A 26,774-nucleotide genomic window follows, 5' to 3' on the forward strand; every position below is an offset into this window, starting at 1 on the left:
GGCGTGCAGATCCTCTTTGGGCGCAGTGTGGATTCCGAGCAGGACCCAGGGAAGTACATCCGCCCAGTTAGGCCATTTCAGGTGGGCCATGAGAGCCAACTTCAGGTGATGGTGGAAACGCTCCACCAGTCACCAGTGGGTGGTAGGCAGTTGTGTGGTGTTGTGTTGTGTTGTGTGGTGTTCCCAAAAGGCTGGCCTTAGCTGACCACAGGCTGGAGGTGAACTGGGTGCCTCTGTCGGAGGTAATGTGGGCCGGTACACCAAAGCGAGATACCCAGGTTGCAATCAGTGCTCGGGCGCAGGATTCGGAGGTGGTGTCGGTGAGCAGGACTGCCTCTGGCCATCTTGTGAACCGGTCTATGATAGTTAGGAGGTGCCACGCTCCTTGCTACACTGGCAGGGGCCTCACGATACCCACATGAATGTGGTCGAAATGCTGGCGGGTGGGGTGGAACTGCTGCGGCAGGGCTTTGGTGTGCCACTGCACCTTGGCTGTTTGGCACTGCATGCACGTTTTGGTCCATTCACTGACCTGCTTGTTCATGCCAAAAGAACCTGTTGGAGACCATCCAGATGGTTGTCCTGATGGAGGGGTGCGCTAAGTTGTGAATGGAGTTGAAAACTCGCCACCGCCAGGCTGCCGGGACGATGGGGCGAGGTTGGCTGGTAGCTACGTCACACAGTAGGGTCCTCTCACCTGGGCCTATGGGGAAGTCTTGGAGCTGCAAACCGGACAGTGCAGTTCCGTAACTAGGGATCTCATTGTCTGTCTGCTGCGCCTCTGCCAGCACTGCATAGTCCACCCCCTGGGACAGAGCCTGGATGGTAGGTCTGGATAGTGTGTCCGCCACAACGTTGTCCTTTCCTGAGACATGCCGGATGTCCGTTGTGTATTCAGAGATGTAGGACAGCTGTCGCTGCTGGCGGGACGACCAGGGATCGGACGCCGACGTGAACACAAAGGAAAGCAGTTTGTCGTCCGTGAATGCGGTGAAGGGCCTACCTTCCAAGAAGCACCTGAAATGCCAGATTGCCAGGTATAGTGCCAACAGCTCCTGGTCGAAAGCACTGTATTTGAGTTTGGGTGGTCATAGATGTTTGCTGAAGAATGTCAGGAGTTGCCCGCGACCCTCGATGAGTTGTTCCAGCACTCCACCGACTGCCGTGTTGGATGCGTCCACTGTAAGGGCAGTAGGGACGTCCGTTCTGGGGTGCACCAGCATCGCGGCATTTGCCAAGGCTTCTTTGGTTTTAACGAAAGCAGTGGCGGATTCCTTGTCCCAGGTAATGTCCTTGCCCTTACCCGACATCAGGGCGAACAGGGGGCGCATGATTCAGGCTGCTGAGGGGAGGAAGCGGTGGTAGAAATTCACCATTCTCACGAATTCCTGCAGGCCTTTGAGTGTGTTGGGTCGGGAGAAGTGGCGGACCACGTCTACCTTGGCGGGCACAGGGGTTGCCCTGTCTTCAGTAATCCTGTGGCCCAGGAAGTCGATGGTGTCGAGTCCGAACTGGCATTTGGCCAGGTTGATTGTTAGGCTGTATTCACTCAGTCGGGCATAGAGTTGACGGAGGTGGAACAGATGCTCCTGACGCAACTGCTGGCTATGAGGATGTCATCCAAATAGATGAATGCAAAGTTCAGGTCACGTCCCACCGCGTCCATGAGCCACTGGAACATCTGTGTGGCAATCTTTAGGCCAAACGGCATTCGGAGGAATTCGAAAAGGCCGATCGGAGTGATGAGAGCTGTTTTGGGGATGTCGTCCGGATGCATCTGGATTTGATGGCATCCCTGGAAGAGGTCTACTTTGGAAAAGATCCTTGCGCCGTGCAGGTTTGCTGCAAAGTCCTGAATGTGCAGCACAGGGTAGCGGTCCGGTGTTGTAGCCTCATTCAGTCTGCAGTAGTCGCCGCATGGTCTCCAGCCCCCTGTTGCTTTGGGCACCATGTGCAGGGGGGAGGCCCATGGGCTGTCAGACCACCATATGATCCCCAATTCCTCCATCCTCTTGAACTCTTTCTTTGCCAGTCAGAGCTTGTCCAGTGGAAGCTTTCAAGCATAGGCTTGGAGGGGTGGTCCCCGGGTCAGGATATGGTGCTATACTCTGGGTCTGGGCATGGCTGCCATGAACTGCGGTGCCAGAACTGATGGGAAGTCCGCCAGGACTCAGGTGAATTCGTTGTCGGACAGCGTGATGGAGTCCAGGTGTGGAACTGGCAACTTGGCTTCAGTCAGGGAGAATGTTTGAAAAGTCTTGGCGTGGACTAGGCTCTTCCCTTGCAGGTCGACCAGCAGGCTGTGAGCTCGCAAAAAATCCGCCCCCAGGAGTGGTTGGGCCACGGCGGCCAGTGTGAAGTCCCACGTGAACTGGCTGGAGCCGAACTGTAGCTGCACCGCACGGGTGCCGTAGGTCCATATTGTGCTGCCATTTGCAGCCCTCAGGATGGGTCCTGGTTCTCTGTTGCGGGTGTCGTAACTCGTCGGAGGTAAGACTCTGATCTCGGCTCGAGTGTTGACCAAAAAGCGGCGTCCCGACCGCTTGTCCCAGACATACAGGAGGTTATCCTGATGGCCAGCTGCCGTAGCCATCAGCGGCGGCTGGCCCTGGCATTTCCCGGGAAGTTGAGGGCAGGCTACAGCGGCGGGCTTCTGTGCCCCACCTCTGGTGGTAGAAGCATCGTTGTTCGTTGGTCTCCACAGTCCTGCCTCTGGGTTTTGTGGGCTCTGCTACCACGCCTGGTCTGGTCTGCTGTTGGGCGTGTGGCTTGGTGATCTGTGCGACGGACGCCCCACTCTCCTTCTTGGCTTTCCACAGCACATCTGCCTGGGCCACCACCTTCCGGGGGTCGCTGAAATCTGCGTCGAACAGCAGCAGGCATATGTCCTCGGGCAGCTGCTCTAGGAACGCCTGCTCAAACGTGAGGCAGGGCTTGTGTCCTTCAGCAAGGGCCATCATTTCTTTCATTAATGCCGATGGTGGCCTGTCTCCCAAACCATCCAGGTGCAGTAAGCAGGCAGCTCGCTCGTGCCATGAAAGTCCAAAAGTCCTTATAAGCAGGGCTTTGAATGCTGTGTATTTGCCGTCCGCTGGGGGTGACTGTATGAACTCCTCAACCTGGGCAGCTGTCTCCTGGTCGAGGGAGCTCACCACTTAGTAGTAACGTGTGGAATCCGAGGTTATCTGCCGAATGCGGAATTGGGCTTCTCCTTGTTGGAACCATAGGTGAGATTGCAGCATCCAGAATCTTGGCAGTTTTAACTGCATGAACAGATGCGGCGTCGTTCATCTTCGGTCCAAATATTGTTTGGGCCGTCGGGGTCACCAATTGTAGCGGTGTGCTACACACAGCTCTGGAATAATGACACACAGACGGTGAGTTGCAGTTGCGTAAGATAGATTCAAACTTCGCGGCCTCGCTTTTAAGCCTTCCCGTTTCCGGCCTCCCTGGGCGGGAATGCTGTAAGGGGCTCATATTCACAGTCCCTTCCCGCGAGCGGGCTTTTCCCTTTGCTAGTGAAGAAGGCCTGGTACCCTTTTTGGGGCCAGCCTTTCTGCCGGCGTGTGCCATTTTGTGAGCCAGTTCGAGTGCACTGGAAAGTGGGTCACCGCAACATAATTTTAAACTGATTGGAGGAAAGTACATGGGTATGTCAAAGGTAGGTTTTATAACAGAATTGTGGGTACACAGAATTCACTGCCAGGTGTGGTGGTGGAGGCAGATTTATTAGGGACATTTACAAGACTCTTAGATAGGCACATGGATGAAAGGGCTATGCAGGAGGGAAGCATTACATTGATCTTGCAGGAAGATTAAAAGGTTGGTATAAAATCATGGGTCAAAGGGTCTCTAATGTGCTGTACTGTTCTATGTTTGTAACACTCTCCAGGCCCCTCCCATTTACTGTGCAAGTCCTGCTCAGGTTTATTTGACCAAAGTGCAACACCTTGCATTGTCTGAATTAAATTCCACCTGCTGTTCCTTGGCACACTTCCCCATTTCATCCAGATCCTGTTGTAACTTTAAATAGGCTTCTTCCCTGTTCACACCACCACCAATTTTGTTGTCATCTGCCAACTTACTAACCATGTTAACAACGTTGTCATCTAGATCATTAATATAAATACAAATTGCAGTGGACCATTCCCAGTGGCACACTACTGAGCACAGGCCTTCAATTTGAGTCAGTACCACCCTCTGAACCTTCCACTAAGCTAATTTTGTATCGCTCAAGAACCCATGTTACCTGAAGTTCTAGACCAATCTACCATGCAGGACCTTATCAAAAGCCCTTGCCAAGGTCCATTCAGACAATGTTTATCACCCTGCCCTGGTCAATCCTCTTGGATACCTCTTGCAAAACCTCAGAGCAAATTTGTAAGGCACCATTTTACACACACAAAGCCATACTGACTATCCATTACAAGTACACAGAATCTCATAGTATTTCAAATAAAGTTCCTCTACCCAGCTTCTTATAAAGACTTTATTCCTTTATCTATGTTTTTCCATTCTATCAAATGCAGTCAAAAAGAGATTCACTAGGCAATGGAATAAGAGCACTGTAAGTAGCTGAATGAGCTGGATCTGCGTATATCCTGTAGAATTTGGAGGAATGAGGAACGTTTGCATTGAAAGGAGGAATGAAAAGGTAAATGCAAAGATATTACCACTGCTGGAAGGATAAATATTTACAAGAGATGGTCATTTAAAACTGAATTGCATAGGAATTTCTTCTCAAAAGGACGGTGAGTCTCTGGTATAATGTAGGCCGAATAATTGGCATTATTTAGATTGTAGTTGAATAATATTTCTGAAAGATCAGGAAATTTCGGGCTACGAGGAATGGCATGAAAGAGCCATCGAGGATGAGATCAGTCAATGTCACCTTGTATGGTGTTGTAGCCTTAAGGGATGGGTTGGCCTAATTCTTGCTGCTATAATACTGTACAAAAGTCTTAGGCATATATTTATAGCTAGGATGTCTAAACCTTTATACAGTACTGTATTTGTCAACATGGAGCAGAAAGTGAGTTTGTAAATCTAGCAGGAGCAAAGGCTGTTGGGAATGGTGAGGGTGGACTGCCATGGGAGGGGTTAGGGACCAATAGCAGAGAAAGAGTGCCAGGGCGGGAGGTGGCATGGATGCAGACACACCCAATTCTGAGACAGGAGGCCAAGTAATTGATTGCAAACAATTGGTTTATGTCTCTCTAGCACTTCCCACTCTCTTCCCCTCTCTCTGCCCATTTCCCAGTCTGTCCATAATAGAGACCCATATCAGAATCAGGCCTATCACTCACATATGTCATGAACTTTTTTTGACCACATGTACATCCTGCACTTCCGCTCTCACTCCTTCTTCTACCAAACAGACCAAGGGTATATTTCACCGTTATTTCAGGTAGATCCCCTTTGGCAGGAATTACAGCCTTGAGTCTTTGTGGATAGGTCTCTATCAGCTTTGCACATCGGGACACTGCAATATTTCCCCATTCTTCTTTACAAAACTACTCAAGTTCTAGCAGATTGCATGGGGATTGTAAGTAAACAACCCTTTTCAAATCCAGCTACAAATTCTCAATTGGATTGAGCTCTGTACTCTTGATTTGGCCACTCCAGGATATTAACTGTTTTTAAGACATTCCTGTGTAGTTTTGGCTTTATGCTTGGGGCTATTTGTCTTGCTGGAAAACAGACCTTCTCCCAAGTTGCAGTTCTCTTGCAGACTGCATCAGACTTTCCTCCAGGATTCCTTGTATTTTGTTGCATCCATTTTGCACTCTACCTTCACAAGCCTTCCGGGGCCTGCTGCAAAGAAACGTTCCCACAGCATGATGCAGCCACTAACATGGTAGGGATGGTGTGTTTTTGATGATGTACGGTGTTTGGCTTATGCCAAACATAGCGTCCAGTCTGACGGCCAAAAAGCTCACTTTTGGTTTCATCAGACTATAGAACCTTCTTCCAGCTGACTTCAGAGTCTCCTTCATGCCTTCTGGCAAACTCTAGCCAAGATTTCATGAGACTTTTTTTTTCAACAGTGGCTTTCTCTTTGGTACTCTCCTGTAAAGCTGCAACTGGCAAAACACCCAGGCAACAGTTGTTGTATTCATAGTCTCTCCCATCTCAGCCACTGAAGCCTGTAACTCCACCAGAGTTGTCATAGATCTTTTGATGGCCTCCCTCACCAGTCACCTTCTTACACACTCAGTTTTTGAGGACAGCCTGGTCTAAGCAGATTAACAGCTGTACCATATTCTTTCCATTTCTTGATGATTGACTTAACCTTACTCAAAGAGATATCCAATGACTTGGAAATTTCAGTGTATCTCCTGACTTGTGCTTTTCAATAACCTTTTTGTGGAGTTGCTTGGAGTGTTCTTTTGTCTTTATGGTGTAGTTTTTGCCAGGATACTGACTCACTGGCAGTTTTGCCTTCCAGATACAGATGGATTTTTACTACAATCAATTGAAACACCTTGAATGCACACAGGTCTCCAAAAACAGATTGCCATTCACCTGACTTCCAAAACCAATTGGCTGCACCAGTGATGATTTGATGTGTCATTTTAAAAAGGGATAAATACTTATGCAATTAATTATTTTGTGTTTTATATTTGTAATTAATTTAGATCACTTTGAAGAGGTCTGTTTTCACTTTGACACCAAAGAGTCTTTTTCTTTTGATAGGTGTCAAAAAAGCCAAATTAAATCTACTGTGATTCAATGTTGTAAAACAATAAAACATGAAAACTTCTTGGTGGGGGGGGGTGAATACTTTTTACAGGTACAGTAAAAAAGATATGTTATACTAAAAAGTACAACTGTCTTTTTAGCAAGTATGACTAACCATTACAGTATTTTCTCACAATCTCCACTGGTTTCAGATTAACTTCCTTACCTTGCTACTAATTTTATTTGAATTGCTGCACCAATGTCTAAATTTAGTTTTGAATTTCAGATCCCTTCACGATTGAACTTCAAATCGATAATGAAATCTGGGTGAAGTGGTTGTGCTAGAATGATTTGATCATTCCTTTTATCACATAAATTAAACAAACAAAGTGGTTTGATCAGTTCTTCTTTGGACAAAGGACATGTGTGAAAAATTTTCCACTGTTTTACTTCTGTACCAGAGTGAGACATAAAATTCTGCAGCTCTAGTCCTCAGCACTATTACTAGAATGTGATCAGGGCTGTTTTTTAAAGTAATATGGAGTGAATTGAATTGTCTGAAGACTTCCGTATATGTTGATAGGAACCTCAGGATGAGGCCAAGAACCGTTTACAGTAGCAATCCTAATTCAAGATGGTGGCCCTACTGATCTTTGCCATTTTTGAGGATGATGTGATTCACAAAGCTTCCTTCTCCCATTAATGCCTAAACTATCAATTCATGGATATTGTGGCGACCCATTTCCTGGCACATCCGAACCCGCTCACAATTAGCCAGCATTCCGGCTGAGGGAGATAGCCTGTGGGGATTTGTGAGCACAGAGCTTTGGAGCCTCTGCGCCACGGGGGGCAGGTTGAGGGAGGCTTAAAAGTGAGGCTGGGGATTTCGAATAAAGTTTTTCCTTCGACTGCAGTTACCGACTCTGCGTCGTACTTTTAGCGCTGCGTGTAGCACACCGCTACAATTGGTGACCCCGACGGTCCAAACGAGTTTTGGACCAGAGATGACCGACGCTGCCTCTGTTCATGCGGTTTCATTGAAACTGCCAGGTTTCTGGACACGGTGTCCTCACCTGTGGTTTCAGCAAGCTGAAGCCCAATTCCACGTTCGGCAGATTGCCTCCGAAAACACCCGCTACTACTATTTGGTGAGCTCCCTCGACTAGGACACAGCGGCCCAAGTCGCGGAGTTCGTACAGTCGCCCCCGGCAGATGGCAAGTACACAGAATTCAAAGCCCTGCTCCTTAGGACTTTTGGACTCTCACGGCGTGAGCGGGCTGCCCGTTTACTGCACTTGGATGGCTTGGGAGACAGACCTCCATCAGCTTTAATGAATGAGATGTTGTCTCTGGCCGACGGACACACACCCTGACTCATGTTTGAGCAGGCATTCCTGGAGCAGCTGCCCGAGGACATACGCCTGCTGCTGTCCGACGCGGATTTCAGTGACCCCCGGAAGGTGGCAGCCCGGGCGGACTTGCTATGGAACGCCAAAAAGGTGAGTGGGGCGTCCATCGCACAGATCACCCAGCCCCGCTCCCAGCAGCCAACCAGTCCAGGCCCGGCCGCAGAGCCCGCTAACCTCAGGGGCAGGGGTGGGGGGCCCAACGAACAATGGTGCTTCTACCACCAGCGGAAGGGCGCAGAAACCCGCCATTGTCGCCCGCTCTGCAAGTTCCCGGGAAACGCCAGGGCTAGCCGCCACTGATGGCTACAGCGGCTGGCCATCGAGATAGCCTCCTGTATGTGTGGGACAAGCGTTCAGGACGCCGCTTTTTGGTTGACACCGGTGCTGAGGTTAGCGTTTTACCTCTGACGAGTTACGACACCTGCAGCAGGGCACCGGGTCCCCCCCTGAGGGCCGCAAACAGCAGCACAGTAAGGACCTATGGCACCCGTCAGGTGCAGCTACAGTTCGGCTCCAGCCAGTTCACGTGGGACTTCACACTGGCCGTCGTAGCCCAACCGCTCCTGGATGCGGATTTTTTGCGGGCTCACAGCCTATTGGTCGACCTGCCCAGGAAGAGACTGGTCCGACAGCCCATGGGCCTCCCCCCTGCACATGGTGCCTAAAGTGACAGGGGGCTGGAGACCATGCGGCGACTACCGCAGGCTGAACGAGGCTACCGCACCGGACCGCTACCCTGTGCCGCACATTCAGGACTTTGCAGCAAACCTGCACGGCGCGCGGATCTTCTCCAAGGCAGACCTCGTCCGAGGGTACCATCAGATCCCGATGCATCCCGACGATGTCCCCAAAACGGCTCTCATCACCCCGTTTGGCCTTTTCGAGTTCCTTCGCATGCCGTTTGGCTTGAAGAATGCCGCACAGACGTTCCAGCGGTTAATGGACGCGGTGGGACGGGACCTGGACTTCGCGTTTATCTATTTGGACGAGCAGCAGTCGTCAGGAGCATTTGTCCCACCTTCGTCAACTCTGCACCCGACTGATCAACCCCGCCAAGTGCCAGTTCGGGCTCGACACCATTGACTTCCTGGGCCACAGGATTACTAAAGACGGGGCAACCCCTCTGCCTGCTAAGGTAGATGTGGTCCGCCATTTCCCCCGACCCACCACGGTCAAAGGTCTTCAGGAATTCTTAGGTATGGTCAATTTCTACCACCGCTTCCTCCCTTCAGCTGCCCGGATCATGCGCCCCCGTTCGCCCTGCTGTCCGGTCCGGGCAAGGACATTACCTGGGACGAGGAGTCCGCCGCCGCTTTCATTCAAACGAAGGAAGCTTTGGCGAACACCGCGATGCTAGTGCACCCCAGAATGGACGTCCCTGCCGCCCTCACAGTGGACGCCTCTAACACAGCAGTCAGTGGGGTACTGGAGCAACTCATCGCAGGTTGCTGGCAACCCCTGGCATTTTTCAGCAAACACCTGCGGCCACCCGAGCTCAAATACAGTGCTTTCGACCGGGAACTGTTGGTGCTCTACCTGGCAATCCGGCATTTCAGGTACTTCCTAGAAGGTCGGCCCTTCACCGCGTTCACGGACCACAAACCGCTTACCTTTGCGTTTACGAAAGCGTCCGACCCCTGGTCGTCCCGCCAGCAACGCCACCTGTCCTACATCTCTGAATACACGACGGATGTCCGGCACGTCTCGGGTAAGGACAATGTCGTGGCGGATGCGCTCTCTCACCCTACCATTTATGCCCTTTCCCAAGGGGTAGACTTTGAGGCACTGGCAGAGGCGCAGCAGGCAGATGAGGAGATTCCAAAGTACAGAACCGCAGTCTTCGGTTTGCAACTCCAGGACCTCCCCATAGGCCCAGGTGAGAGGACCCTACTCTGTGACGTCGCCACCGGCCAGCCCCGTCCCGTCGTCCCGACAGCCTGGCGGCACCGTGTTTTCGACTCCATTCATAACTTGGCGCATCCTTCCATCCGGACAACTGTCCGGATGGTTTCCAGCAGGTTCATTTGGCACGGACTCCGCAAACAGGTCAGCGAATGGGCCAAAACGTGCATGCACTGCCAGATGGCCAAGGTGCAGCGGCACACCAAAGCTCTGCCGCAGCAGTTCCACCCCACCCACCGGCGTTTCGACCACATTCATGTGGATATCGTGGGCCCCCTGCCGGTGTCCCGCGGAGCGCGGCACCTCCTGACTATTGTGGACCGGTTCACAAGATGGCCAGAGGCGGTCCCGCTCACCGACACCACCTCCGAATCTTGCGCCCGAGCCCTGATCACCACCTGGATATCTCGCTTTGGTGTACCGGCCCACATTACCTCCGACAGAGGCGCCCAGTTCACCTCCAGCCTGTGGTCAGCTATGGCCAGCCTTTTGGGGACTCAGCTGCACCACACAACTGCCTACCACCCACAGCCGAACAGGCTAGTGGAGCGTTTCCACCGTCACCTGAAGTCGGCCCTCATGGCCCGCCTGCGAGGAGCCAACTGGGCGGACGAGCTTTCCTGGGTCCTACTCGGCATCCGCACAGCACCCAAACACGACATGCACGTCTTGTCGGCCGAGTTGGTATACGGCGCGCCCCTGGTCGTCCCCGGGGAGTTCCTACCAGCCCCACGGGGGCAAGAGGAAGATCCCGCAGCAGTCCTGGGCAGACTACGCGAGAAGCTCGGTAACCTGGCCCCCATACCCACTTTGCAGCACGGGCGGAACCCAACCTGCGCACCCAAAGACCTGCAGAACTGTAAGTTTGTGTTTGTACGAAGGGGCGGGCATCGGCCACCGCTGCAACGGCCCTACGAGGGGCCGTTTACGGTGCTCCGGAACAACGGGTCCACGTTCGTGCTGGACGTTGGGGGGAAAGAGGAGGTTTTCACGGTGGACTGACTCAAACCGGCCCACATGGACCTGGCGCAACCGGTCGAGTTTCCGGCACCTCGGCGCAGAGGCCGACCTCCCAAGCAGGTTCCGGCCCAGACTGTGGACATTGGGGGGTGTATCGCCGGTTCTGGGGGGGGGGGTTATGTGGCGACCCATTTCCTGGCACATTCGAACCGGCTCACAATTAGCCAGCATTCCGGCTGAGGGAGATAGCCTGCGGGGATTTGCGAGCACAGAGCTTTGGAGCCTCTGCGCCACGGGGGGCAGGTTGAGGGAGGCTTAAAAGTGAGGCTGGGGATTTCGAATAAAGTCTTTCCTTCGACTGCAGTTACCGACTCCGTGTTGTACTTTTAGCGCTGCGTGTAGCACACCGCTACAATATGATATTTTATGTTGTGGATTTAAAGGTATACTGGATAGAGTTAAAAATTAACTGAATGCTATTGCATAAGCTGTTGATACTTGAAAAGCATTAATTCAAAAATTATCATACCTTATAAAAAACAAATACTAAATCTTAAGAAATATCTCCACCCAGCCTGATGCAAAATGAGAAGTACAAGTTGAATTTATTGTGAGGTATTTTCTATTAAAAGTGTAGTATTTTAACATCTTGGCAATAAGTGTCATCAATACTTACACTATTAAGATAGGTATTCCCTGTTGAACTAAAATTGGAATCCTGCTTCATATCCAAGGACATCATGGGAGCCAAATCTAATGGATAAAAATAGAAACTTAACTCTATCAAAGCTGAACATAAATATATTTTGGAACTTTTTGCAAATGTAAACTTAGATCAACGTGTAACAAAGTGCAATACATAGCAACTTTCTATTAAAACATCATAATAATTAAAGTCAGTTACATACAAATCACAACATAGAGATGGGGCACAGCTCAAACGAACCATGTTGATATTTGGCTTTTATAATCATTATTCATTACTGCAGAACAAACAATTTTAAATTAAAAACTTCGAATAATTTTTCTGAATACCAATTTCCTTTTACCAATTTGTTGCCTTCTTCTTAGTAACTAACTCCTTTATTTTTCTTCTAAAATTAATTTTTAAAATAATTAGCTTCATTCAATCATTTTCCAACAAAATATAAAAACTTTTCTGAACCAATTTCTTCCCTCTGGACTTCATTTATATCAAATAAGCTATGCTCTTATTAGCTTTATATAGCTTTATTTGTTCATTTTTTTTAGAATGTGGGCATCACTGGCAAAACATCATTTTGCCTTCCCAAATGGCATGCCATATCCCTGGGCCAAGAGGCTGGCATGTAAATTGGGAGGACATCAGAGTATCATCTCTATTGTTACAGATATGAAATTGCACATAGGCCAATCTATGCAAGGATAACAGATATGTTCTATTGAGCGACCAGGTTGGTTTTCAAAGCAATCCACTGAGAATAGGGCTGCTATTGCTAACATTTGATTCCTTGTGCTTATTAGATTATCAAATCATTATTATAATTACTGTGGGTTTGAACTGGGGTCCCTCGGTTGTTATTTGAGGCTTGTCACCAGTCCAATAATTTTATCACTGCAATGCTCCATGCCTCTTTGAATGTTTACTTCTGTTAAACAGACACAAAAGATTGATTGCATATCTCCACACACTTGTCCAGTCCCACTGTCAGACAAACTGGTACTTCAGTTCCAATAGAAATATAATGTCACTGGAATCTAATAACTAAGGAAAGCTATGACAAAAACCGAAAGGCTGAAATAAAACTGGAAATGCAGGCAATAACAAGTTAGTTCCTGCACTTGAACACATACATACCTTGTTGAACTAGATAGTGGTCCATTTCTGAGGTACTTTGTTGTACTGAGTCCTACAATAAATGAGGTTCAGATATCAATATTTTGAACAATTTAACATTAGACAACCATATTTATTTGTTAACTTTGACAGTGCTGCACCTAGTTTGAGCTTTTCACACATTAAGAAAAGGAGGCTGTTCAGTTTTCTTTACCAGTTTTATACAATTATCTCAACATTTTATCATGAAATTACCAAAGTAGGTAAATATTATCTCTACAAAGTATATTACAATGAAATAATACACTGAATTGGAAAAAAATATACTATAAAACCTGTTGCCTCAAATATTACTGAATTAGGAAGAAAACCTATACAGTGGGGTCTGGTTATTTGGACGATCAATCTATTGGGGCAGCTACTAATTTTGGACAACACATAAAGAAAAAAAAAACTAATTGAGAAAAAGCCAAGACCTCCTTCATTTATTTGGGATACTATGTCATTTAACTGATTTCTGCTGAACAGATTCTAACTAATGTCAATTGCACATATTTGTGTTCAAAAAACATTGATTTCAGTCACTGATACTTGGCGAGTAAGACAATTCAGAACTGTTTTGCTCACTGCGGTTTTAAGCATTCAGGCCTAGTGATGAAAAGGAATGAAAATGAAACTATATCACAATTTCAGCAAGTGAGGAATTATGAATAATTTGAAGGTATCAACAATCATTTTGAAAGTTACAATGAAAATGAAGATTTGGAGACTGTAACAGCTTCTAACTTGTGTCAGTCATGTACATTTTGTGTCTGTTAGTACTTTGAAAGATCAATTTTTAAAGAGCATTAGTTGCATACACTTTATGTTATGTTATTCATTTAGGCTGACCGATGCTGAATTAAAAAGCAGTGATTTTTGGCACTTCTTCATGCAGGAAGGTAATGAATACAATCCATTATCTACACTAGGTGTCTTCACTGATTTTGTTAATTTACAGTCAATCAAAAGAAACACTTCAGCATATACTGTATGACTTTTTCTGTTGCTAACCATTTGGAACTAATATACAGTTTTACAGTACTGTAGTAAAATTGGTAGTGTTCCAATTTATTGTGCATTTCATTTAAATACACAATTTCTTACTCAGTGAAACACAGTTTGTCTTTTTTTTTAAACTATTTCATGAAACTTTGGCTAATTGGACAGAACTTAATTGGGCCAAAAATGTACCGGTCTCAATGTGCCCCAATTAACCAGAATCCATTGTATATAAACAAACAGCAAGAAAACAGTCCCATAAAAGTAATTTCAAAAATTTTGTTCTGTATATTCATAAAAGTAAATACACAAAAGCAAGTCAGGGAACAGGAAATGAGCACATTTAAATGCAAGAATTATGGAACAAGAAAATGATGTTGATATTTGTACAAATCAAGAAACTGTGTTGCAATGCTATAAAACTGCCATGTTTTCAGTTAAATCAGGGGATGCAAGACAAGTTGATCGTGAAAACAAGGAACAGTTGGATAACCATGTTCGGAACTGCCAGCCAACTTCTACTTCCCTCAATAATCTATATGTCTTTCTCTGGAGCAGTTTGTAAAGTTTAGCTTGGACTCCAGGATGTCACGTCCTAAGTCCAAATGGGCCAAGAGAATATTCTCACTGTACTTAAACAGCAGAACCCTTCCATGCTGAACACCCATTTGGAGGGAGTTGTGCTGAAATCAAAGTAATTTCATGTACTCTGGGTGGAGAATGCCCAAACTCAAAAATGCACTCAGCAGACCTTACACAACTGATATCATTTGAAAGACTGAATGGCAACTGAATGAGTAAGGAGTTTATTAGTGCAAAGACATGAGGCATAAATGCCTTCATCAGCAGAGGGACTAAGATAAACAAATGAATTTACACAACTGATATCATTTAATTTATTAGTGCAACTGATATCATTTAATTTATTAGTACAACTGATATCATTTAATTTATTAGTGCAAAGACATGAGGCATAAATGCCTTCATCTGCAGAGGGACTAAGATAAACAAATGAATTGAGGTTGAAATATAGCATTCCTCTGATGAAAAGCAAACACAGCGAAACTGGAATCCAATAAATGGGACAAACTCATTTATTACTGCTGGTCAATAAAGTTGCAATTTTTTGGCCAAGTTCCTGAGAGAAGGGGCAAAAATGATTGATTGAAAGAGAAATCTACATTGTACTTTATATGCCATGCTAGCAGTAAGTGCTAAACAAAATTATAAATTTAAAATATTGGATGCACAAAGGAGTTAAAAATTTCAAAGCAACATTCTAAATCACCATTTTTTATAAAAGTATAATAAATGTATTACAATTTGCACATTAAAACAATTGTAATCTAAATATAAATTTCTAACTATCATAGGTACTCAATTTTCTCGATGTGACAATATTCCAAGACTGGATTGGGTTGAATAAACCTTAATGATCCCTGTCAATTGACACCCCCTCACCTCCACACACAAAACAGGTGCACCATCCACAGATATTTCCGTTAATAGCATCAGCACACGGTAATTCACCATCTTGTTGCCCCTAAAGTCTTCTTAACAACTGCTTCCATTGAAAATGTAATGTATTTTTTTTATGGAAAGTAGTTCATCTTGGCTGGATTCCCTTGCTTCCACCCACAGGGTGAATGCACCTGGGCAAAGACTTCACAAATTGGGAACACCTGTCTTTCATGAGCTTCAAAAACAGCAAATACTATTAAAAATATAGATGGCCTTCTTTTCAGTAATAATGTTGGTCTTGAATAACTAAACAATTCTGCTTACTACATAACAGTGCTTCTGGTGAAATAATTAAACAGCTGAAGAACACACTGGTTCTAATTTAGCACAGTAAAAATGAAAACCTAAAACACACATCGAATTCTAAATCTCTCTTGTACTCATATTTTGCAATAATTACACTTTTCATAATACCCAACTTCCTGATATTTTTATTTAAATCTTTTAAGCCATTGGATTTTTCAGATTTGATTTTTACCTTTAATCCCTGCCAGAAGGGATTAGTAGCTTTTATTTATAACATGATTATGAAGATACAACCAGAAATATCGGATAGAATTAAACAAGAATGGGAAAAAGAACTTCGATATAATATATCAACAGATAAATGGGAAAAAATTTTACAAATGGTTAATTCCTCTTCTATTTGTGCTAAACATGCTTTAATACAATTTAAAATTGTACATAGAGCTTATATGTCTAAAGATAAGCTTGCTCGATTCTACTCGCATATCAATCCTCAATGTGACAGATGTCACTTAGAAGTGGCTTCATTGACCCACATGTTTTGGTCATGTCCCACTTTACATAACTATTGGAAGGACATTTTTGATGTCATTTCCTCAGTATGGAATATCGATTTACAACCTCATTTTATTACTGCAATTTTCGGTATGCCAAATGAAGATGGTAATCAGTTTCCCCCTTCAATCAGACGAATGATTGTTTTTGTAACATTAATTGCCAGAAGGTCTATATTACAAAACTGGAAAGAAGTAAATCCTCCTACCACATCTCAGTGGTTCTCTCAAACTATTTCCTATCTGAGTTTGGAAAAAATTAGAAGCACTATTTTTGACTCATCAATTAAATTTGAAGAAACCTGGGGACCGTTCATTCGATATTTTCATATGAATTAATTTGGTCTTTTTCAGATCCTTTTCTCTACTTATTCTTGTTCAGGTATGGAGTTCCGGAGTTTTTTCTTGACACTATCACATACTTATAAACTGTTATTACTGCCCATGTTAGTTTAGTTTAGTATTTTTTTTTCAATATATATTTTCTTCTATATATTTTCAATTTTTTTTTCTCTTTTGATGATTATTTTTGTTTTTTTTTCATATATATTTATATAGACATGATTGATTAATGTACCTTTTGTTGATTGATGTTTAATAGGATATTATTATCCTATTACTAATGTAATTTCAAGTTTATTGAATTTGTAATCTATTCATTATCATGCTATGTTTTTTTATATATATATGAAATTTAATAAAAAGATTGAAAAAGAAAAAAGAATCTTTTAAATGAGTTTTATATGAATACTTATCCATGAACTTTCTTGCTTATTCCATTTATAAAACAATCCCATTAACTGAATAATCATTTTTAAGCTGTGGTCTGGAATTCTTATAACACTGTGCATGTAAAAAGTTTAAAGGCCTATTTATGTTGACTTTTCCCTGCAGTTCCAACTTGAACTGACTCATTTGGTGTCTAAAACTGAAAGTCTGTGACTTCCTTGCAAGTTCCTTACTAACAGATTGAGGGCTGAGAACATGTCAGTTTGTTCCATTGTTGGACTTCATGTAAAGTTTAGACTTGTTAAACTCACTATTCAGAACATGTGCCAAGTCAGACCAGACAAAGTATCTGAAACTCCACTTATTTTAAATGGGACTGTATAGCAAAAATGTTGAATTAAACATGAATTCAAATCTCACCAAAACAAATGAAAACAAAAGGATGTGGAATGAATGGAGAATGGACTCTTATGTGACTTATACTTTAAGTGTTTTCAGACTATAAGATACAAAAGCAGAATTGGCCCATTTTGCCTATTGACTTTGCTCTGCCATTTCATCATGCCTGATCCATTTCGCTTTCAACCCTAATCTTATGCCTTCTCTACACCTATCCCTTAATGTCCTGAATAATCAAGAATCTATCAACCTCTGCCTTAAATATACCCAATGTCACACACACTCAATCAATTACTATGTAAATTTGCTTGCTGATAAGCCTTCAAGCACTGGTTATCAAAGCTATTTTACAAGCACAATCAACCACTTATGATCACAATTCCTCAATGCTGCACTGTGGCCTCTCAATCTCTTATTTGTATTTGTAAAATGTTGATGTTTTCCTTCAGATGTGATCGTAAACAAGTTTTGGTTGGTTTCACTTCTGTTAAACCTTCTTTCTGCTACTCATTTTCTAATTAGTTTGCACTTTTTTTTTAAAAACACAAAATTTATTCTATGGGGATATTTATTAATTTTCTTTCAAGATTCCTCATTCCTTGTTTTACTAGTACAACCAAATCTTCACCACATGCTTTCATCAAAACTAGAAACTTACAACAATGTCCCTTCCGCCACTAAAGTAGAGCATTTCATCCAAATTCACATTAAATTCCTCCATTCCCGGTTTTTATTGCTCATTTTCCTCCTGCATTTAATATATGCCAAATTTATATGCTCATTGGAACTGAGTGGCTGACTTGTCTACAAACATTTCCCTGGAGCGTAGAAGAATGAGGGGAGACTTGATAGAGGTACAGAAAATTATGATGGGTACAGATAGAGTGAATGCAAGCAGGCTTTTTCCACTGAGGCACAGGGAGAATAAAACCAGAGGACATGGGTTAAGAAAGGTGAAGGGGGAAAAGTTTAAAGGGAACATTAGATGGGGCTTCTTCACACAAAGAGTGGTGGGAGTGTGGAATGAGCTGCCAGATGAAGTGGTAAATGCGGGCTCACTTTTAACATTTAAGAAAAACTTGGACAGGTACATGGATGAGAGGTGTATGGAGGGATATGGTCCAGGTGCAGGTCAGTGGGACTAGGCAGAAAAATAGTTCGGCACAGCCAAGAAGCGCTAAAAGGCCTGTTTCTGTGCTGTAATGTTCTATGGTTCTACGTCAATAAAGCAGGAAAAATTGCTTATTTAAAATCTTGCACATTAATTGCAGTTCTGACCTTACAACATTGCAATACCTTTAAAGCAGTTTACTCACCAATAGATGGTTGCAATGTCAATTTAAAGATGCTATACACTTGCTTAATATGTGAAATTATTCATTTTTAAACTTAAATTTTGTGTCCTTTTGAAATCATAAGGTATGCACAATGTTAAATCCAAAAGGTAGCAGCACTAGTTGAGATGGATTTTTGAACATGTTTAGGCTACTAAGGTGAATTTTAACTCAGAGGGTCGTCAGATTGTGGAACGAAGTGGAAGTGGTGGATGTAAGTTCAATTTCAACATTTAAGAGAAATCTGGATAAGTACATGGATGGGAGGGGAACGGATGGCTATGATCCAGGTGCAGATCAATAGTATTAGCCATAATAATAGTTTGGCACAGACTAGAAGAGTCAAAAAGCCTGTTTCTGTGTTGTAGTGCTCTGTGACTCTACGCATATGGCGATCATATCAATTCTGCATCTCTTGGTTGAAATCACCATTCCTCACATCTGGTCTCCAGAAACTGAAATCTTCCTTTAACTGTGACCACATTGTTGCCCTCCTACCAGTTTGACTTGATCTAAGGCTTTCACTCAGTTATGAGTCTGATGTAAAATAAAAACACTAGGTATACTGACAGATAGTACTGAAATCTAAGAAGGACCAACACTCTTTGTCCATTTTTTGAGCATGTTTTCTTTATAAAGAGCTGTGAAAATTATACCTTGATAGTTACTGATAAGCAACTAAATCAATGAATAGTACATACCAAAACAGAATCCAGTCTTTCCCTGACTTTTTGCATTTTCATGGACATCCTGGATGTATGATGAAATGAAGAAAGAGAGGCATCATATGAAGTCCCACCATCAAAACTGCTGCTAAGAATCTTGGGTCCTTTTGGTGTAGATGTAGTTGTAGATTTTAAATTTGCTCTACTGACATTTTTCAAACTTTCAGCTTCCATCTGAGCAACTAGAAAAACAAATTAAGAATTACATATAACCACCATACTATATGGTGCTTTAAACATTAGTGTTCCATTGTATCAATAATTGTAAAGATCTATATTTAATATATAGCTATGAAATAACAATCATTAAAACAATAATGCAAATACCATTTGCCACTACTACCAAAACAATCTGAATGGAATACAATAATAGTTTTCACAAGTTCCCTGTTTTGAAAAGTAGCATAGAAGGTTAGTGCTGCGAAATATGTACAGCCAATAAAGTGTTTTTAAATTTCATTTCTTTAACGAGCAGATTTAATCAACAGACAGATATGTTACTGGTCACATTGTAGTCAAGCTTTGTCCGTGGAAACAACCGACTGACTGGCATCAGTAGTGGGCAAACAAATGGAGAAGAGCATGGCTTTGTGAGGGGCAGGTTGTGCCTCAAGCCTGGCTAACTTGTTTCAGGAAGTGACAAAACCAAATTGATGAAGGTAGAGCAGTGATGTAGCCCATATGGATCTTAGTAACACGTTTGACAAGGTTCCCCATGGAAGAATCATTCAGAAAGTCAGTAGGTATTGTATTCAGGAAAACCTGGCTGCATGGATACAGAAATTACTTGCCCACAGAAGGCAGAGGGCGGTAGCAGTTAGAGCATACTCTGCCTGGAGTTCTGTGACTGAAGGTTCTCTGTAAGGATCTATTCTGGGACCTCTGCAATTTGTGATTTTTATAAACGATTTAGATGAGAAGGTGGAAAGGAGGGTTAGTAAGTTTACAGGTGACACAGAGGTTGGTAGAGTTGAGGAGGGTGTAGAAGGCTGTCATACAGTACTGTGAAAAAGTCTTAGGCACATATGTATAGCTAGGGTATTTTATGTATTACACTGTACTGTTGCCGCAAAAAAAACCCCCAAATTTCATGAAGTGTGAGTGATAATAAATGTGATTCTGATCTGGATCTCTGTTATGAACTGAGAGTGGGAAGGGGCCAGTGAGAAGAATCATGGATGGGAAAAGTGGAAGGGACAGGGAGGAAGTGGAAAGCATCAGAGTCATCCTATAATGATCAACAAACCAATTGTTTGAAGTCCAATTACCTTGCCTGTGTCTCAGAGATATGTGTGCCTGCACCTGGGCCATTCCCTCCCCACTGCCTCTGGCACTCCTTCTCTGCCACCTGTCCTACACTCCCAACATCCTTTGCCAGATTTACTAAGTCACTCTCCACTTCACGTTACATACTGTGCAAAAATCTTAGACACCCTAGCTATATACATGTGCCTAAGACTTTTGCACAGTTCTGTAGGTTAAAATGGCACATTGACAGGTGTGGAACTGGGCTCAGAAGTGGCAGATAGAGTTCAACCCGGAAAAGTGTGAAGGTTGAACTTGAAAGCCGAGTACAAGGTTAATGACAAGATTTTAGAAACAGAGGAATCTTGGGACCTATGTCCATAGATCCCTCAAAGTTGCCACACAGTTGACAAGGTGATTAAGGTGGTGTATGGTGTATTGGCCTTCATTAGTTGGGATTGACTTCAAGAGTCATAAAGTAATACTGCAGCTCTGTAATACTCCAGTAAGACCTCAGTTAGAGCATTGTGTTCAATACTTCCATTTAACATTTTAACTACATTTTTTATTTAGAAATATAACACTGTAACAGGCCCAATGAGCCAATGCCACACAATTACATCCATGAGGCTAATTAACATATTAACCCATATGTCTTTGGAATGTATGAGGAAACCAGAGCACCCATGTGGTCACCTGGTCACTTCACTATTAGAAAACTTAAGAGAGGATGCAGAGGAGAATTACCAGGATGCTGCTTGGATTAGAGAATGTCTTATGAGAGTACAAGGGGTAAATTGATGGAGGTGTACAAGATGATAAGAAGCATAGACAGAGTGGACAGCAGTGCCTTTTCCCAGGGTGGTAATGGCCAATACAAGAGGGCATATTTTTAAAGGTGACTGGTATAAATTATAGAGAAGATGACAAAGGTAGTTTTGTTTTTAAACACAATGGTAAGTGCATGGTGTGCACTGCTGGGGGTGGTGGTGTACGCAGACACATCAGGGACATTAAAAGATTCTTAGATAGGCACTCGGACGAAAGAAAAATGGAGGTTTTGTGGAAGGGAAGGGTTAGATTGACCTTGGAGTAGGTGAAAAAAAAGGCAGCAGAAAATTATGGACTATAGGATCTTTGTTGTACATTCTATGTTGGGACAGGTGTTATACCGCCTACAGTTACAGAGGAAAGTGCCTTAGAAGAAGAGACAGGGGTGGGGGATGTCAGAGATAAGCAAACAAAGGAGCTATGGTGAGAGTGATCCTTTCAAAATGCAGGAATGGGGTGGGAGGTGAAGATATGCTGCTGGTATGATCCTGTTGTAGCTGCCACAAAACATATAAGAACAGAACCTCATGTTCTGCTTGAATAGTCTAGAACTCAAAGGCATAAATATTAAATTCTCCAATTTCAAGTAACCTGCTTCCTTTCTGTCCCTTTTCTTTCTGCTTCTGATTACCCACCCCACCCCTCAATCAGCCTGCTTCTTCCCCTCCAGCACTCACTATCAGACAATCATACTCCAATTCCTTCCACTGATTTCCCTCCACCATCATCAGCCTTATTTGATTCCATGCTCCACCTTCTCCCATCAGATTTCATCACTGGCAGCCCTTTGTCACCTCCACATTACCTAGATCCACCCATCACTCTTGTTCTATCCCTACTCTTTACCGTTTTAGACTCCTCTATTTTCATTCTAGATCAGGGGTGGCCAACCTTTTACATTCCATGCGTCAATTTTTTCCACACGATATCAGATGCACCTTACAACTCTTGTACCCCCATTCAATTCTTGTAAAAATATGTTAATATAGACATATTTAGTATTTCTACATGATATATTGATTTACTATAAAAACAAGATAAACATTACTTACCTTAATGAGACTTTTAACAAATATATTTTGTCTTCTTTCAATTTCTGCCTTTTTCTTAATCACATATTCTTTCCATAGCTCAGACCGAAGCACTAGCTTCAGTTTTCCTTCTATTTCAGTCTGATGTTGTGTTTTATAGTGTCTATTAAGATCATGTCTTCTATTATGTATCAAAGTGTTTTCACCAACAATGCACAACAGTTTTTCTGACGGACCCACTATAAAGAACTCATTTTCCCACTCTTCATTGAATTCATGCTTGGTATTACTTTCTGTGTTGGCGCGTGGCCAAGTGGTTAAGGCATTCGTCCAGTTATCTGAAGGTCACTAGTTCGAGCCTTGGCTGAGGCTGCATGTGTGTCCTTGAGCAAGGCACTTAACCACACATTGCTCTGCGATGACACTGGTGCCAAGCTGTATGGGTCCTAATGCCCTTGGTGCCGTGGAGAGGGGAGACTTGCAGCTTGGGCAACTGCCGGTCTTCCATTAAAAAAAAACCTTGCCCAGGCTTGCACTCCAAGGTGCAAATCCATGGTCTATCGAGACTAACAGAGGCCTACTACTACTATCATTTTCTGCTTTTCTTTTGCTCATTTTCTTTTGCACTGTGATGGGTAACTGAATGTAAAAACAAGCTTTAATTTTTGACTAAGTACAAAACTGCAAATGTTCACAAAGGACAAACAAAGCACAACTCTGTAGCACACAAATGTCAATTGTAAACTGACTGGCAAAAGCCTGTGACGCACCACTGGTGCGGGCACCTGGCACCTCAATCAAACAAGTATCAAACGTGTATTGAACAGTTATGGAACGACTGCAGAACAGAAGTCCTTCTTTCCTAGTTTGACTGATTGAACATTTTTTTTAGTTGAAAACAGATTAACGTGAAATAGGATAACATTCACCAAAAGATGTGTATGAAATAATAAAATTGCTAAAAATAATTGCTAATTTTAGATTTATTCTCAGTAAAACCTATTTCTAGCTCTATGCTACTTGAATTACTGTTATAAATTTTTTTCCCTACAAATCGTTTTTTGGTTAATACTTTTTGAATGAGTAGGTTTACTTTTTTTTATTATCACTGGAGTGCAATGCACCACTTCTAATCATCCAAAGTGCCACTTTTGGTGCATGCACCATAGGTTGGCCATCCTGGTTCTAGATGATGAAAGGTTGCAATCCAAAACTTTGACTGTCCATTTCTCTCCACAGAAACTTGCACAGTTCAAAACACAGAACCTTGTGTGTGAGATTTTTGCTCCAGAATTGAGTATCCACAGTCTTCTCACTAACAGTTTGTGCTGTTAACTTTTATGTTTATAATGATGGATTCCAGTTAATTAGGACATATGGGATGAGTACATTTTGACCCAATTAAGCAGCTGTCCAAATAAGTTGGTTTCATGGAAATAGTTAAAAAGGTATAAAAACAAAGTACTTAACTGAGTAGCAAATTATGAATTTAAATGAAATACAGAATTAGAACATTACCAATAATCTACAATACTATAAAACTGTATTAGCTTGCATAGTGTACACATTCATTTGATTGGCAGTAAATGAACAAAATAAGCAGACACTTGGTATAGATAATGGACTGCTTTAATACAATGCTATCAATGACTGCATTCTCCAAATCTTCATTTTCATTGTAGCATTCAAGGTGATTGTCAAAAGGTTCAAATTCTTCATAGTTCCTAATTGTAGTGAAATTGTTTCATTTTTACACCCGGCCATTTCTCGCATCTCCATGACTGAATGCTTGAAACCACAGTGAGCAAAACGGTTCTGAAATGTCTTACTGCTCGTTTCTTGCTAACTATCAGTGACAAAAATCTCAGACACACGTAAATAATGCTTTTGAAAAACAGTTTGCTCTAAACATAGCATGGTATCTAACATGGTATCCATGCAAGGGCACACAACTGACAGTAGCTAGAAATGTTCGGCAACAGTCTCCCGTCCCACTTAAACAAAGAAAATCTTGGCTATTTTCTCCATTAGTTTTTGTTCTTTAACATTTGTCCTGCCCAGATTAACCAATGGCCCAATTAACCAGAATCCACTGTACTGTAAATATACATGAAAGTGCCATTATTTGTTCTATATATTAGTATCCACATTGAGAGGGCAGGACACAGTGTTCTTTTTATTTAAGACCATGGCTCACCATCTCTTAAAATAAAATAACTTCTTCTTTATAATCTTCCACAATGCGACAGATAAATATCTGACGATGTCGTAGAGCACCACTGATCAGAAACAGGCTCTTTGGCCCATCTAGTACACGTCAAACTGTTTTTCTGCTGAGTTCCATCAACATGTACCTGGACTGTAGCCCCTTATAACCTTCGCGTCCATGTACCTATCCAAATTTCTCTAAAATGTTGAAATTGAACTTGCATTCACTACTTCCTCTGGAAGCTCGTTACACACTTTCACCAGCCTCTGAATGAACAAGCGGGTTTCCCTTAAATATTTCACATTTTACCCTCAATCTATGACCTAGTTTCACTCAACCTCAGTGTTTGCATTAAACTCATCTATACCCCTCAATTTTGTACAGCACAATTAAAATCTACTCTCATTCTCCTACATTCCAGTAAATTCTTGGTCTTTTCTCCTTGGAGCGATGGAAGATGAGAGGTGTATTAAGATGATGAAAGGCATTGATCATGTAGGTAGTCAGAAGCTTTTTCCCAGGGTTGAAATAACTAACACGAGGGGGCACAGTTTAAGGTGCATGGAAGTAGGTACAGAGGAGATGTCAGGGGTAAGTTCCCCCCCCCCCCCCCACAGAGAGTGGTGAGTGCATGGAATGGGCTGCTGGCAATGGTGGCGGAGGGGGATACAATAGGGTCTTTTAAGAAACTCTTGGATAGGTAGATGAAGCTTAAAAAAAAAGAGGGCTATAGGTAAGCCAAGGTAATTTCTAAAGTAAGTATGTGTTCAGCACAGCATTGTGGGCTGAAGGTCCTGTATTGTGTTGTAGGTTTTCTATGTTTTTAAAATCCTAACCTACTCAGTCCTTCCGTATAGGTCAAGGCCCAGCATGATCTTTGAAAACTTTTTAAAGTACTCTTTCAATCTTATTGATAAGTTTCCTGTAGGTAGGTACATACAATACTCCAAAATTGGTCTTATATGTCAATGTCCAAAAGGGTTCTTCAAAAAGTTGAGTCTAAACTAGGGACTCCTCAATCCTATGCTGGGGTAGTGGTAAAGTGAATATAAGTTTATGTAGCTTTAATTTCATTTTAAGAATTTTCAGAATCAGGTTATTTATCAATAACATACGCTGTGAAATTCTTTTGTGGCAGTAATCCAAGACATAAAAATTACAAAAATAAGTAACATAAAAGACAAAAATGTACTCATGGATTGTTCACATATCTGATGGACAGGAAAAAGCTGTTCCTAAAGCATTGAGTATGAGTCTTTGTGAAGACACAATACGACAAAAGTAGTTTCTATTTCTTCAGCTTAGTGATTGTGCTTTCTTCTTCCCAGCCTGATTTTTGGGGCCAGGAATGACTTTCTTAATCTGTTCTAGGCAGCTGAAGAATAACGAGAGAGATGTACACTTTCTACTGCAGGTGGGGTTGCTAGTGCTTGACGTGGCAGGTGGGTAGCCTGTTTAGCATATTGTGTTTCTTCCACTAGGTCTCTACATGCTGCCAGCCAATGTTCCAACTAATAGTCTGCAAATTCAACTTTTCAAGGAGACTGGAGACATTCTTGAAGTGATTTCATTCTCCAACTTTTGCCATGATGGAGGTTGGATTAGAGTACATCTTTGAGGATTCTGGTGTCAGACAATGCAGCCATTGGACCTGATTCACTGTGAAGCACACAATATTCACCTTTGAGAAGAACTAACATTTGATCATCTATCCTGCCTATAACTTGGAATATTTTACAATGACAGTGTGGTAGTTCTCCAGCTTTTAAGAGTCTGCTTAGTTTCTCCATTCCTCTGAAGTATTCTGGAAAGATCAATGCTGCTTGTGAACCATAACCAATTTCCTGGATTTGAGGTCTGGATCTTTTACCCAATTAAAAAACTATGATACACTGGGGGCAAAAGGGAATTTTGCAATCAATAATCGTCTTTGCTGAGAGGTGGCTTTTTAAGATAAAAATTATTTTATGGACTTTGAGTACCACTCGCAAGGCAGATAGGCAAATTGACAAATCTAAATTCCTCAAGTGTGCAAGTGTACGGTAGACTCTTGAGGGAGTTGATGGGAATGTGGGGAAAAAATTTTGATTAGCATAGGATTCACGTAAATTGATGCTTGATGATCAGCCCACTCAGTAGGC

General features: G+C 43.0%; 1 protein-coding gene across 2 annotated transcripts in view; it reads right to left on the minus strand.

The window, feature by feature from the left end:
* Positions 1–26,774, minus strand: part of ahi1 (Abelson helper integration site 1) — a 191,103-nt gene that overhangs the window by 96,208 nt on the left and 68,121 nt on the right. For both annotated transcript variants that reach the window (XM_059982486.1, XM_059982485.1), the window contains exons 18-20: positions 19,294–19,499; positions 12,790–12,841; positions 11,629–11,705 (exon numbers count right to left, since the gene is read on the minus strand). In XM_059982486.1, the coding sequence (XP_059838469.1) occupies positions 11,629–11,705; positions 12,790–12,841; positions 19,294–19,499 (335 nt within the window). The remainder of the gene's footprint in view (positions 1–11,628; positions 11,706–12,789; positions 12,842–19,293; positions 19,500–26,774) is intronic.

Source organism: Hypanus sabinus, chromosome 10 (genome assembly GCF_030144855.1).
Source record: "Hypanus sabinus isolate sHypSab1 chromosome 10, sHypSab1.hap1, whole genome shotgun sequence".
In the NCBI taxonomy this organism is placed as follows: Eukaryota; Metazoa; Chordata; class Chondrichthyes; order Myliobatiformes; family Dasyatidae; genus Hypanus; species Hypanus sabinus.